At 33.8% G+C, this 16,106-nt stretch overlaps 1 protein-coding gene and 1 long non-coding RNA gene across 2 annotated transcripts; one reads left to right on the top strand and one right to left on the bottom strand.

Moving 5' to 3' along the window:
• Positions 1–1,709: 1,709 nt before the first annotated feature.
• On the bottom strand, positions 1,710–9,086 carry LOC132116322 (uncharacterized). Its single transcript, XR_009425622.1, has 3 exons — positions 8,615–9,086; positions 2,913–3,045; positions 1,710–2,766 (listed from the first exon to the last, which is right to left on the bottom strand). It is a non-coding gene; the product is annotated as an uncharacterized LOC132116322 (long non-coding RNA).
• LOC132116320 (C-C chemokine receptor type 7-like) lies at positions 6,934–11,989 on the top strand. Its single transcript, XM_059525112.1, has 2 exons — positions 6,934–7,476; positions 10,482–11,989. The coding sequence occupies exon 2, from the start codon at positions 10,484–10,486 to the stop codon at positions 11,732–11,734; it is 1,251 nt and encodes a 416-aa protein (XP_059381095.1). The 5' UTR covers positions 6,934–7,476; positions 10,482–10,483; the 3' UTR covers positions 11,735–11,989.
• Positions 11,990–16,106: the final 4,117 nt, after the last annotated feature.

The raw sequence follows: 16,106 nt of genomic DNA, 5'->3' as shown, positions 1-16,106 counted from the left end.
TTTGTATATTTTTTATGTTCAACCCTGTTCACAATTATGTGATGTATAATCTGGTGTACACACAGTATTCTGAAATAAATAAAGCTTTCTGTCTTAGTGCGATCAACAGTATAGTGACATGAATGTTTACAAAGATCAGGGTAATCCAACATTATAATCAAGGTGAGTAAATAAACTTCACAAAGTGAATTATGCAACACAGAAAACTTTACAGAAACTCGATTTCAAATAAAGCACACTTTTATACATGTAAACAGCTAAAGATGTCTAACCCTCATAATGAATGTGTTTATACTTGTTTTGTCAGTGTCTTTGCACCTTGGTCCGTCAGAAATGACATTTCGTTCTTACTCTGTATGTGGGAGAATGACAGTAAAGTAAAGTTGAAGCTGAAATGCACATGGCGTGCCTTTATAAGCAAAATGTTGCAGAAGACGAAAAATTGTATAATCTTAAACAATTGTTGGCTGTGTTCATTTTTTAGGTCTTCCTGTAGATAGATTTCGAATGAAAATATGCAATATGTTTGCGAAAGAGCTTTGCTGTAATCACTTCTGTTAAACTATGTCTCAAATTCAGATAATATTAGGTAATAAAACAAAACAGCTGAAACTTCATGATGCCACAGCACACACAGCAGGATTTAGTAATTTTTTGGCATGCTTAATTGCAGGATCACTGCAAAAATATGAACGTTTCTGCTGACCATTTACAGCTTTCATGCTTTAAGCAGTACAACGGACAGCTCAGTTAATACGTGATGTAATGCAAGAAACTATAAATTCAAGAAGACGCAATAGTATTTCACAATTTTCATCGCCAACTCAGCAGCAAAACATTGTTTTTTAGTGTTAATGCTGTTTTTCTGCATCTACTCAAATACGTGCCATAAGGGGATCTCCAAACCCAGACGTCAATATTTAAACATACAACTTGCGGCTGATTTACGTGAGGTTGCATGCTGTCTGCGGAGAACATGTACAAGGGATAAACATGCAACGAGACCTGACACACTTTGTCTAAAAGGTCATTTACTGTCAACAGATCAACAGAACATTTATAGCCTACTTTTTTTTTACATATAAAACCAAATAACTGAAAGTACTCCTGTAATTAATCTATTTAAAGAATACTTCAGAATAAAGATTACTTTAAACAAATTAGCATGATTGCTGATCGTTTTTAAATCTAAAAACTCATTATATCATTATATCGAAAAAGTAAAACTCTGAGATTACAATGAAAGTTTCTTTTTTATGTTTTTGTATTTAAAACATAAATAAACATAAACAAAAATAAGCTATAAAATAGAAAACCAAAAGAATTTATGGACATTTAAGCAATTAAAATTTCTCATCTATGGTTGTTGATAATAGAATTTGTAAGGAAAAACATTTGTGCTCATTTTTTTTTTCAAAATAGAAACACACTAAAAACCTGTTTTCAAAATATTTTTACATTTCACAAATAATTACAAATAAATTACGATTAATTAAATGTGATATTTAGAAAGTAGAAAGACTGAAATAGTATTTTCTTGTAAAACTTACTCCAATAATCTTAATTTTCCTACTTCAGAAATAAAATCAGTGTAGAAAAATGTTCACTCTGAAAGTATTAGTAAATTTCACAAATAATAACAAAGAATTGGCAAATTTTAAATATGCAATTTTTAAATAGAAAGACTAAAATAGAATTTTCTTGTTAAATGTACTCCAATAATCTTTGTTTAATTCAATTGTTTAAGAACTTTAATAAACTAGTTTTGTTAAATGTAAAAATACGTCTATATACATATTGTTTTTATTATTTCACAGCTGTGGAGATTCTATAACTGCTGTAAACTGTGATTTCTGGCATGAAGCTAACAACACTCCAGGCACAGTGTCAAATAAAAAAACAGGACTCATTTCTGCAAATAACTCACAGGAAATGGGCTTTAGCTAGTTTGGCAGTGCTGCCACTACCAAACATCTGTCACATCCTGTCACATATTACCCAAAAAGCTGCCCTACTGATCAATATCTTTATTTTGAGCACAGTTATCTAAATGGCACCCAGTACTCTGAGAAAACAGTGCCATGTGTGCACGTCTGCTTTCAGTCAGCGGCCCGTATGTGAGGAAAAAATCTGCTGGCAAATACAAGATAAAAATAGAAAAAAAATGGAAAAGAAAAAGCATAAACTGAACAAACATAGCATAACACAGCATGAGGAAAAGTGCTGATCTGAAAACATGGCATCTTTCTACAGCATGGTGTGAAATGAACACCCACCACCAGTCAAATGTGAGCATGCTGCGGGTAATTTTGCTTATTTGTGTATTTTTGGTGACCTGTAAGATGTCTCATACTGACAAAGATGAAAAACCTCAAAGGCAAATGTTTGCATGTGCTTTAAGAGTTAAATTCATCTGCTAAATAAATGTCTTGAGTGAACTTAAAATTATGCCTTCGTTGATCTATGATTTATTATTTCAGAATGTTTTCTTCAGTTATGTGGAGTTGAGCATGTGCCTGTAATGTATTAGTGTGTATGTACAGATTCTTGAATATCTATTGTATTGCAATGACTTGTTTCCAGGATGTGACAATAAAGCTAATCGAACTGAAATGTATTGATATGTATTATACATTGATCACATAAACACTCACATGAAATAAAACTCTTATAATGTCTTTAAAAGCCATATTCCTCAACACTTGTGAAGCACGATGAGGCTAACAGTCATCTAACCGGCAACTCTGACAGAGGAACAAACCCAACCTGACATCACAAGACAACAGCTTACTAAACATGAAAAAATCTAATAACATCTGCCACTACGGTGTACACACACCTGGAAAATTATCAACTATGTTAAAGGGACAGTAACCCAAAAACATACAAAAAAACTTTCATTATTTACTCACCCTCAAGTTATTGCAAACTTGCATGAATTTCTTTCTTCTGTTGAACATAAAAGAAGATATTCTGAAGAATGTTGGTAACCAAACAGTGGACGGTAGCCATTGACTTCCATAGTGTGGGAAAATACACTGTGTTCTGCAGAAGAAAGAAACTCATACAGGTTAGAAATAACATGAGGCTGAGTAAATGATGACAGAATTTACATTTTTGGGTGAACTATCCCTTTAATATTTATCCAGTATCCCTTAGTGTTTATAAAGAAAGGGCAAATGGCACTGAACCACAAAAGTAAGGTTTTTTTTTTTTGGTGCATTAACCCAACCTGCAATATTTGTTGGTTTAAACAGAAAAAAAATAAAAAAATAAATAACACTTAATGATAAACAATACAAACATATAATATAAAAGCTCCACTAAATGTGTGTTCCTGAAAAAGTAAGTAAATTTGAAAACAACAATATAAAGTTAATTTTTTAGCATAGTTGCCATGATCTAGAAACATATCTAACTTTAGATTTACAGTTAACTAGAAATAGCAAGCAGTTTTTTTTTAATAATAAAAAAAAAAACAAATATATATATATATATATATATATATATATATATATACATACATATATATACGTATATATACATATATATATATATCTATACATACATATATATATATAGATATATACGTATATATATATATATATATATATATATATATATATATATATATATATATACCTATATAAATATATATATATATAGCTGCCCCCACCCAAAAAAAAATAAAAATAAATAATTTTTTTGAAACTTTGCATAATAATAATAATTTTTAATTGGGTCACTGTATAACACTGAATTTCAGTGTAGAGTCTGCAGATGTCACCAACACTGTCTCTGCATTATCGTTCTGATCGGAAATTGTCCAGTTGCACCAAGTAAGCATACTTCCTGTGACACTCTATAACACATCTCGTATCGTGACAAAATTGAAGTGTTGCACAAAAAAAAAAAAACGGTCATAAGCATTTCATTTCATTAATACTGCTATCAACTTGATTGCAAGCATACACACAACTTATTTTAAAACCGCAAAAAGCAGCATATAAGAATTGCAGAATGCAGCAAATATGTATGAAAATAATACTTTTGCATTTAAGAAAATGCATAAAAACCCAAACATAATACATAAATTTACAAGCGTTGAATTAAGAATTTTATTGAAATCAAAGTGTCCATATATGCCATATGCAAGTAGATTTTAGGTGTTTTGTGTGTGTGTGTGTGTGTGTGTGTGTGTGTCTGTGTGTGTGTGTGTGTGTGTGTGTGTGTGTGTGTGTGTGTGTGTGTGTGTGTGTGTGTGTGTGTGTGGGCGTGTTTTTGTGACATATAAGGACACAACTCTGTATAATGACATGGGTATGACACAGGTATTACAAGGAGAGGGTGACTTATGAGGACATAACCCATGTCCGCATTTTTTCAAAACACTTGTAAATCATACAGAATGAGGTTTTTTTTGAGAAAGTAAAAATGCACAAAGTTTCCTGTGAGGGTTAGGTGTAGGGTTGGTGTAGGGCCATAGAATATACAGCTTGTACAGTATAAAAACCATTACGCCTATGGGATGAACCCACTTTTCACAACAACAAACTGTGTGTGTGTGTGTGTGTGTGTGTGTGTGTGTAATGTAACAGTGATTAAAATCTAATTTTGTTGTTATCAAAACTTTAAAACTTAGTTAGCAGCCTCTGGTTATTGCCAACAGCAGCTATTTTCATTAGCGTGAAGTGCAGGAGACTCAACTCTTAATAAAGTTTAACATTGACATGTTTTTGGATGCAAATTGAACTTCTTGGAACAGACTTTGCACTGAGAGCATCTAATGCCTCGCAATTACCTTCCACAGGCAAAACAAGGTCAAATGTTATGTGTGTGTGTGTGTGTGTGTGTGTGTGTGTGTGTGTGTGTGTGTTTCGAATGAACTGTGAACGGCATGCTTCAAGTAAACATTGTACCCATCAACGATCTGCCAACCACAGATTACTCAAAACAAAACAGAGAAACGGATGGGAAAGAGAAAGGGTGTAGGGCATTGTGTGAGAAAAGATATGTGCTCTCTGAGAATCAATTGAATTTTACGATCCGTTGATACTTACACAGACTAAATTATATGTACACAAAACTAAGACATAAGGATTGTGTTTAGTTAATTATTATTATTATTATTATAAATCATTCATGCAAAATAAGTGATCAGGACCACTGATACGGACCGACTGATTGAACATGATGCTGCTTATATGGTTACTTATCGAATAAATGGGCTTGAATATTGAAATGCAGTTTTATCAGATGTCCCATGGAACATGTTTTTGAACAGAACGCTTTATCTAACTATTTTCTGCAAACATACTGCTTCTCGTTTGCAAGTTTAAAAGCTTGTGGTGTTCTGGTGCAACAGACACCCATGCAGATTCGACCTCAAATTCCACTGATCAAAACCTACAATATAACCACAATAAAACCTACCTGGTCTCTGCACTTTGGGGAACCAGTATGACTTTCTGCTGAACTCAAGACCAAGCCAAGAGACCCAAACCATCTAAACAAACATCTATCAAGTTCAACTGTAATTACATTCTATTGCAAATAACTAATATATATATATATGTAGAAATTAAATTATATATATATATATATGTATATATATATATATATATATGTATATATATATATATATAATATAAATTATATATAACAATACAATAAAAATGTATACTAATAATGAATATATATATAGATTAGTGCTGTCAAATGATTGTACTGTGTATATTTATTATTTATATATAAATACACAGACATGCATGTCTATAATTCATGAAAATGTTGTTTGTATATTTAATATATTTATATATAATATAAAATATATGAATATAAATATATACATTTTAACACGTAAATATTTCCTAAATATATACTGTATGTATGTTTTTTTTATATACATAATAAATATACACAGCACACACAGGTATTATGTAAACAAAAACTTTTATTTTGGATGTGATTAATTGTGATTAATCATTCGACAGCACTAATATATATATATATATATAATGTATGTATCACATAAATGCTACAAAACTACAAGAGTTCCTACAGTAAGTAATTAAAGGGATAGTTCACCCAAAAATAAAAATTCTATCATAATTTATTCACCCTCTTGTCATTCCAAACCTGTATGAGTTGCTATCTTATGTTGAACATAAAATAAATTTTGAAGATTGCTGGTAATCAAACAGTTGGTGGTTCCTATTGACTTCCATAGTAGGAAAAAAAATACTATGGAAGTCAATGGGATCACCATCTGTTTGATTACCAGCAATCTTCAAAATATCTTTTATGTTCAACATAAGAAAGCAACTCATACAGGTTTGGAACGACATGAGGGTGAGTAAATTATGACAGAATTTAAATTTTGGGGTGAACTATCCCTTTTATGTTAAAAATAAATAAATAAATAAAAAATTATTAGAAAAGAATAATTGTTCTTCCATGTTTGTTTTTTGAGTTTCGCAAAAGAAACATTTATGCAGAAAATGACCTAGGCTAAATGATCTAAAGTATATAATGATTTAAATCCATTTTTCATGTATCAGTTTCAGTGTATCAATTTGTCCCACAAACTCCCCCCCCCAGACCTGTTACTGTCTGCGTTCCCATTGTGGTCTAAAGTACCAAGAAGGCAAATCGTCTGCATGGTGACATGTCTTTTAAAATAAACCTAATTAACATCATTTTAATACTACATTTCATTACACAATAACAGTAATATTTTTAAACAATTCTGCAAATATATGGTGGTTGAAATACAATGTTGCGTGAACTCAACCAATCAGAATGTTACGCGTCCAAGTCCCGCCCCCAGAAGTTCCGGCCCTTTGAAAAAGTACTACCTAGCAAGCAGGGACTTTCTTAGGGACAAATTTAGCATTTAAATTTAAATGACAAATTTAGCATTTAAATTTGTGTGGTGGAGCTGAAAATTGCCTGCCAAATCTGATATTTATGAAACTACAGACAACTGTTCTAAGCACATCCTTTAAAATCTGCTTATTGCATGATTTAACGTTGCAAAACAGAGATAAGTTCAGATTGCTAAAAAAAAGTCCTGAAGTCATGTTAACATAAAGCAATGTGACGTGCAATGTGCACTGCGATACCATGAAATTATAAAAGATGTGCATTAATTACCATTGATTTAATCATGGTTCACATGCTTGTGACTCAAATATTATGGCTTTTGATGCTAAACCATCTTAGGGTGCTCTTTTAAGGAAACAGCAACCACACTTAAACACGCCTCCTCCTGTTTATGAGATTCGTTGTGCTTTAAATGTTTTGGTGTGAAATGTGGGGCAATGCAAAGTCAGCCAAACAAAGAAGTGAAAGCCCAAATAGGGTGCCAGGCAGAGTTTCTCTCAGAGTGACACTGGCCCCTTAACAGCAGAGAAGTTCAGAGAAACCACTGAGGTCTGAATTACAGGCAGATATCCTGAAGACCTGCGCTCAGAGGTGAGTCAACACACATATTATTGAATTTAATACCTTCCAGGGTTACAGATGCCCACATTCAGAGTTTAATGGAAGTCAGACAGATAGATAGATTGTTATTAAGATTGTAATAATAAATATATGCTTTCAGTTCTGCATTTATATCTGTGAATTAGGCTACGCAAAAAATAAAATGCTTTATTTTTTGCAGACAAAATATTAAATTTTCATGGTATTTTCACTGCAAACACTTAATAACAGTGGATATCAATGTAATATATTTCTATAATAATGTCTACAATAATTTATGTTTGAAATACTAGTGTTTTTTTATATATATTTTTATATATTTATATATATAGCAGTTGGGTAAATATGATTTATTCCACATTTTCAGGCTTAACACCTCACCAATCTTTCATCAAAAGTAGTATTTATATATTTTTTCTATGGTAAAAAAAAGCTTTTATTTCATATAAATTATATTTAATATAATTTACGAGATATCAATGCAGAAAGTTAATTTATTTTTATTAATAAAAATAAATAAACAAATAAACAAACATTATCCCAGATACCAGGCTACAAATAAACTTTTTATTTTACCTGATGTGTAAACATTAAAGAAATGGTAACATCTAAATCAACTGGTTTTATTTATGTGAGAAATATAATTTAACATTACTGAACCAATCGACATATGGGTTATTTATAACTTTTATTATAGAGCTCAAATATAAGAAAAATAGATAAACTGATCAATTATAAAAAATAAAATAAAAACTTTGTATTCCGATACGAATGTGTTCGGTTTAAAATATTAAAATGTAATTTTTCTGTCTCGTTTTTTCCCCATTGTTGCAAATTATAAAATGTATCGTGTTTTAATTCTAGTATTTAAATGTTAAATCTGTGTTAAACCTGTGTTAAATGTGTTAAATTAAATCTGCATACATAATTTATTAAAACACTGCCAAAGCATTGCCACTTTCGGTTATCAAATCAACAACTTTAAGCGCAAACTCAGTTTAAAAATATATATTAACACGATGAACTGAACAATTAGGATTATTTAAAGCATGGTTTATTAAAACACTTTTTTTAAATAAATGTATTATGTCTGGATTATTTTTAATTTGATAAACGTTTGATAGCTTACGGTTGTTTCTGATGCAGTCTCGCCGTTGGCTTAAACCTGTGATGCAGTCCTGAGCTTCATCGTCACCATCATCATTATCCTCTTCCTTCTCATAACCAGAGAGTCGCACAGAAGCCTGTGTCTCCACAAAACCATCATAAAAAGAGATCTCCCTTCAGTCTGCTCTTCCAGCTTCACTTCTGCTCGAATAAATAACCCGTTCCTCACGAAAGTGTTTTAAAGCGCGTTGGCACGCGATGCTGACTGAAAGCGTGAAATGGATGACAGATTGACGCCAACGACTGTCTGACTGTGGCACGCGATGAGTATTAGAATGAGTACAATTTCATCCTAGACGTTATTTGAAGATTTTTTACAGAGATATTTCGTGCTCTCATTCACCACAAAACACACCTGAAACTAAAGGTGACATTTCTTAAGAGACCCATCTGGCAGCACCCAGGCGCGAGTTACTATAGATACCGTTTGTTGTTGTGACACGCGAGACTTTCCGATCTTATGTTTTTCGAGTAAAAAAAAAAAAAAAATAATAATAATAATAATAATAATTATATATATATATATATATATATAAAACTCTGGATAAGATCAAATAAATATAGGCCTGTGTATAACAAACTACTTTAAGGGCGTATTTATATGTATGTAAGTATATAAATTGTATTATTAACAGCTAGCCTGTTAAAAGTAAAGTTATTCGTTACACGGAGATCAAACTGCTTGCTGAATTAAACTATGCGTCACAAACAACACCATAAATTTCTTAAGAGAAATATCACTAACTGAAAAACTCACAAGACTGAATGAAACACGATGAGGAATAAAAAATAAAAAACTAACGCATAGTTTTAAGAGAAGGAAACTCACACCGACCACAAGACATTACGATATTATTACGTGACAGTAAAATCAAGTCAAGCAATGCAAACCCCAAATGAATCCCAATTTTTTTTATGTAGCCTAAGCTTTGCATTAAAAAAAGAAAGATACATCCAATTGACATAAATGCTGGTTCAATTAAAAAACATACTAACAGCTGCATTTTAAAAGATGTGTTAAGGAATTTGTTAAACTAAACATCCACAATAATTGACTAAACCTTTGGTTATTTTTCAGCATTATTTATTTAATATAAAAATTTAAGCTGCATCCCTGAGCAAGTGATTTAGATTTTTTTCTGCTTCAATCACTAGGAAACCCCTTAGATTCCTGCTTTAATCCCGTGAAATTATGAATGACATGACTAATTTAGTCAACTAAGACAGACAGGTTGATTAAAAATTATGAAAAATGTGTAATTGTTTGATCAGATAATTGTTTATTGTTTTTTTAGCACTTTCTAAACATTGTAGAAATCTAAACATTCTCAGTTTAGAGATTAGTATTCACATGAAACCAGAATCTCAATAGCGCCATTAGTTGGTAGAAAACTGCAATAACACAACCTTTGAACCCTTTTAACACAACCTGAACCTTTATACAAAATCGAAATATAAAACAACTGCATGTAGTTTCTTATGTTTTGTATCATATTGAGCTTTCATGGCCCCTATAGGATGATACAGTATATTGAGAATATGGGAAAACATATCAGGTTTTTTTTCTTCAGAAGTCCAAACTAAGCAAAAATATGCATTTTGGTTAAGTTGTTATTTATATGCGCAAACCGTAAGATGAAATAAGGTCAACTATACTAGCCTTTTACTTGCTAAGGATGATGAACTAATAATTAAAACAAAGAATGCATGGAAAAGATTGTGTATAACAGGGTTTTGAGGAAGGTTTTGATCATGTTGATCATTTAGAGGACTTAGAAATTGATGCATCAAAGATGACAACCTGATGAACTGTTTCTGCCATGTTGCAGGTATGGCGCAATTTGATTCAACTACAGAAGATTTTACATCAAGCTACACTTATGATTATGATTACAATTATACTGATATGGTCACCGAGGCCAATGTCACTGATGTTGAGGAGCTGTGTGTAGCCAGCAAAGAGCAGGAGCTGACCATTACTGCTGTACAGACCACGGTATTCCTCATTGTCTTCTTCTTAGGTGTGTTTGGTAACGGGCTGGTCATTGCCACCTTTGCACGATACCGTCGTCTACGTCTACGCTGCATGACCGATGTCTTCCTGTTCTACCTGGCTCTATCTGACTTGCTGCTTCTGCTGACTCTTCCGTTAGAGACGGGAGAGACACTGATCGGCAGCTGGGAGTTCGGAGAGGGGCTGTGCAAGCTAAACCGTGGTATGTATGCCATCAACACCTATGGAGGTCTGCTGTTGTTGGCTTGCATTAGTGTTGATCGCTATTTGGTGGTGGTTCGCACCAGGGCCATACGGAAGAGGAGTTCTGGGACTCTGTTTTACAGCACACTGTCTGCTCTTGGAGTCGCAGTAACTTCGGTCTTCCTGAGCCTGCCAGACTTGCTCTTCAGCTCCGTGGAGAACGACATGGGTTCAGACGTCCTCTTGTGTGATATGAAAGTTTGGGGCGATGCAGTGAGTAAATGGAAGCTGTGGGCCCAGATGGCAAAGATCGCAGGATTCTGCATCCCTTGCGTGGCGATGGTGGTGTGTTACGGGGCGATCGGACGTGCCTTGATCCGTGCCGGTGGCAACTGTTGGCGCAGACAGAGGACTTTGCGCCTGATGGCACTTCTGGTGGTTCTTTTCCTTCTCTTTCAGCTTCCTTACACGATGGTGCTTCTGATTAAAATATTCAAACCCACTCAGATAAACTGCGAAGACTGGACCAAGTTCCACCTTCAGGAAAACATAACGCGCAATCTGGCTTATGTGAGGTGCTGCCTGAACCCTTTGCTCTACGCACTCGTTGGGGTCAGATTCAGAAACGACATTATCAGGCTGTTGATGGACACCGGGTGCATGTGCACGTGTGTGTCCCATATAACTCCACAGCATGACAACGGAAGCTCCATCACACCATCGTCTCCGGCTCCAACCATACTTTCATCCTTCCCATCTTCTTACCTGTCTTCCAAGAAAACACCTGCCCTGGACACACCTGCCGCAGACACAGCTGAAACCTTCATTTTTCCAATACCCATATCTAGTAAAAAGACTTCAGTTATGAGCTGGTGTCATCAATAAATGCACATTAGATTATCTGAAATAAATAATTTCTAATTTTAAAGGTAATAATTATAGAAACCCATTTACTGTGTGCCACAAGAAGAAACAAAACATGCTTTGGTAAAACAATTATTAGATTAAAAATGATCACATGTTAATATATTTTTGACTTCCAGTGGATAAGAGACAAAACTGCATGTACACAAAAACTCTTTATACAGTTTAAATACAATGAGCAGCATAAATAATTTTAGTACACTGTTAGATTAAGAGTTAATATATATATATATATATATATATATATATATATATATATATATATATATATATATGCTGTAAATACATTTTGCCCACATTTATTCTGCTCACATTTATTACAATTAAAATTATTAAATTTTTTGCATGTGTTATTCTCTGCTATTTTCATTTCTCATTTTACATGTATTACTCGTTTTACCTGTATTACTGTTACTGGCAAAACTGCAAAATAAAGATTATTTTTCTGTATAAATTTTGCATTTTTTTTTTTTTGCATTTCAAAACGATGGGTAGAAATGAATGGAAACCTATGGAAATACATTTCTTTCAGCATTTAATTCTTGTTAGTTGCCTATTTTTGAAGTGTTTAAAACACTCAAGCAGGTCTTTATTAACAAGTTGGCGCCACCTTGTGGTCAAGTCTGATTTCATAGGTGAAAAATGGAGAGATAAACCTTTGGTGTCATCAATAAATGCGCATTAGATAATCTGAAATAAATAATTTCTCATTTTAAAGGTAATAAGTATAGAAGCCGATACTGTATGTCACAAGAAAAAAAAATCATGCGAAACAATTATGAGATTAAAAATGTCATAATTATAAAAAAGGGCAAAATGTTAATATGAAAGATTTTGAGATTTAAAAATAAAAAATACAAGAATGTTTTGACTTTGTTGTAATTTTGAGTTTTATATTAATATTTTGGACTTCCAATTTTTAAAAGACAACTGCATGTACACAAAAACTCTATATAAAGCTTTACATACAATTAGCAGCAGCATAAAGAATAGTCTGGTTTCCAGGAATGTTCATTTCTAAATAATTTTAGTACACTGTTAGACTAAGAATGTAAGAAGAAATATATATATATATATATATATATATATATATATATATATATATATATATATATATTAGACATATAATGTAAATAATATATGCTCACATTAATTACAATGAAAATTATTTTGTAATATATGTGTTATTCTCTGCTATTTTCATTTTTTAATTTCTGTGCCCTGTATTTCTTCTACTGACAAAAATGCTAAATAAAGCTCGTCATGCTCGTCCTACAGCAGCCATATAAATATAACTGATATAGGCTTATCGTTTTATTATTTTTTTTCCCGTTTTTTCCGAAAGATTCATGTGTTAAATATAACATGAAATATGTCGATTCTCAAATATGTGTAAGTAGATGCATTTTGCACCTTAATATTAGCCGATCTATAATGTGAGATGAGCATATAGCCTAATAGTGCAATCAAACTACGCATAAAACCCCAGCTTTTTACTTAGGTACTACAGTATATGTGTCGGTGTCATGCCATTATATATGACTGACGATGTTTTAATGTGAACATTGTAATTATAACACTTTCATCGTAGAAAAAGAAAGCAAAGAACATTCATATTATCAAATAACAATTGAACCACTCTCATAAACTCTCAGTATATTCACTGAAGCTGTTTACACTCTGAAATGAATATCTTACATCGTATGTAGGCCTATATCTGTACCTTCTTGTTTCTTATGAGAGAATCGTCAGAGAATAGAATTCCTGCAGCGAGTGCGCTCACTGAACAAAACATTTCAGCGATGACTCATCTCAACGTCTCTGATTGGTCTTTGCAGCTCAGCAGAATCCTGTGTGATTGGTTACAAAGTGCAGCGCTGTAAAAACGCGTCTCTCTCGCTCAGCGCCAGCCAAAGCGAGAGGATTTGTATGGAGGACCAAACCTGCAGAAAATAAAAATAAATAAATATATAGATGAATAAATAAATGTATTAAAAAGGTGAGATAAATGATGTGGTAAACCAACAACAGTTCATTTGTAATCAAATTTAACCCTGAATTTATATTTGAAATTACTTTTTATTTTATGTATTATTTTCTGTATTTATTTTACATTTATTTTTATAATTACTTTTATTTATTTATACTTTCATTCGTGTATATATTTATTTTATTTAAATATTTTATTTTTAAATGTATTTATTCATGCATTTTATATTTATTTATTCCCACATGTATTTATTTACAGATTTATTAATTTATTAATTAATTAATTTTTATTTTCTGCAGGTTTGGTCCTCCATACACGACTGCCAAAATCACGTGGTTTCAGAGAAACAGGCTTCATGTTACGAACATAAGTATACCAGAAATCACTGTGGGTGTGCTTCGAGGTCGATAGCCGGGTGAGCAGCGCGCTGACATGGAACGCCGATACTCTTCGGAAGCCAGAGTTCGAGTCCCAGCTCGCGAACTCTCACTTCGCTACAGAACAGCAATAGCTTCGGACATCTTCCTCTTCATTTCGTTTCAAACCCGATGTCGGCATCCCTGCAAGACAAAAGTGCGCTTCGGATATCCTGACTTCGCTTCATAACAGCAGTTTCAAATTGCCGAAAATTTGGCATCATGTCTTCACACAAGTATCGATACCGACACTCTTCGGCATCCGGAGTAAGTCCCAGCTCGCGAACTCTCACCTCGCTACAAAAAAGCAATAACTTCGGACATTTCCCACTCGTTTCGTTTCAAGACCGGCTCGCGAAATCCCGAAGTGGGAGATGTAACTTCGGATATCTCCCACTGGTTTCAATCCTTGGGTACCTATCTGTGAGCGCTTCGGGTGTCCGTGGTTAAACATGAAAGAACAGCAGTGTACAGCACCGGGTCGATGGCATCCCTACAAAGACAGAAGTGCGCTTCGGGAATTCTGATATCGGGGGTTCCTTCAAGACCGAGAGTTATGCCTCGTAGCTTAGCCGGTATGCGCGCCTCGGACATCCTGAGTTCGGGTACGAGTCCCATGTCGCTTCATAACAGCAATTTCAAATCGCCGAGAATTTGGCATCATGTCTTCATAAGTATCTGTTGCAAGTGTTTCACCTCAGTTCGATGGGCTGGATCTCTGGATTTCTTGACTGGGATACAAGTGCGAATACGGACAAGGTAAGTTCTTACTTTACCATTATTAATTAGACTACTTTATATAGGCTACCATCTATCAAATAATAAACAAAATTAGAGTTATAGATGATACCGGTATTTTGAGATTGAGGTCTCTGCAGAGCAAAAGTGGGGTTTTCTGACTTTGTGGGTGTTTTCAAACTGGTGGGTGTTTCTAAGTCACGCATTGATAAAAGTGCGTTCAACTTTATGCAGCTTTGCGTAAACCGATCGCAATCTGACTTAAAGCAGTCCATGCCGGTTAGAAATTTTGTCCGACTTCAGACAGCGCCGATGCAAACATGACTATCACGTGTGGCATCAAAGTAACTCGAGAGCATTTCGAGAGCAGCCGACTGACTCAGCTGCCGCAGTTTATCCAGAGCGACTGCAGGTGCGCTGATGACGACAACCATCACGTGTGTTTCGGGTTATTCGAACCTTTTCAGTTCCAATAATGTAACTCGCCTATCGCCATCTGTAACTGTGCTTCTAGTCGAACGCACCTATAGATCCCTCTTGAACCCACCCCTAAACCTACGCGTGACTATGACGTAGGCCAATCAGGTAACATGGAAACGCCCCTCTGTTTTGGTCCACGCCCACAGATCTGATACCTCCAATGAATTTCCTGCAGAGTTCTGTATCGCTCTGTGATATATCAGTGAACTATACATATATATATAGTATATATATGTAGTTTCCTAGGACCTAGTTTCCCGCTCCCATCAAATCCCATCAAATCTCTTTTTCTTAATTTTAAAACAGCAATTTCACTTTGCTAGCAATATGTCTCTCTTTTTATTATTCTTTTTGAATAGCTTAGCCTTCAAATTTCTTTATTAAACAGATATGTAAAGTGTTCTGTTTGAGAATAACCCAAATGAAGCCCAAATTAGGATATTTTTTAAGAAATCTGAGAAGGCTTGTCTTAGAAACTGGGGGTAAAAGTTTGTCTTTACTCAAACTGAAAATTAGATAAAGTGCCCAATTAAGGTGGATAAGAGGGTCTCAAACTACATAGCACAGCTCTGGCAATGCCTGGGTCATGGGGTTTGATTCCCAGGGAAAGCAAGAACTGACAGAATATGTACCTTGAATGCTATGTAAGTCCCTTCGAATAAAAGTGTCTGACAACTGTTTAAAATGGGTCAAACTGGCTATGGGTCGA

Source organism: Carassius carassius, chromosome 35 (assembly GCF_963082965.1).
Source record: "Carassius carassius chromosome 35, fCarCar2.1, whole genome shotgun sequence".
Classification (NCBI taxonomy): Eukaryota; Metazoa; Chordata; class Actinopteri; order Cypriniformes; family Cyprinidae; genus Carassius; species Carassius carassius.
Note: the sequence above shows the minus strand (reverse complement) of the source record. Positions and strands in the feature narration are given on the sequence as shown.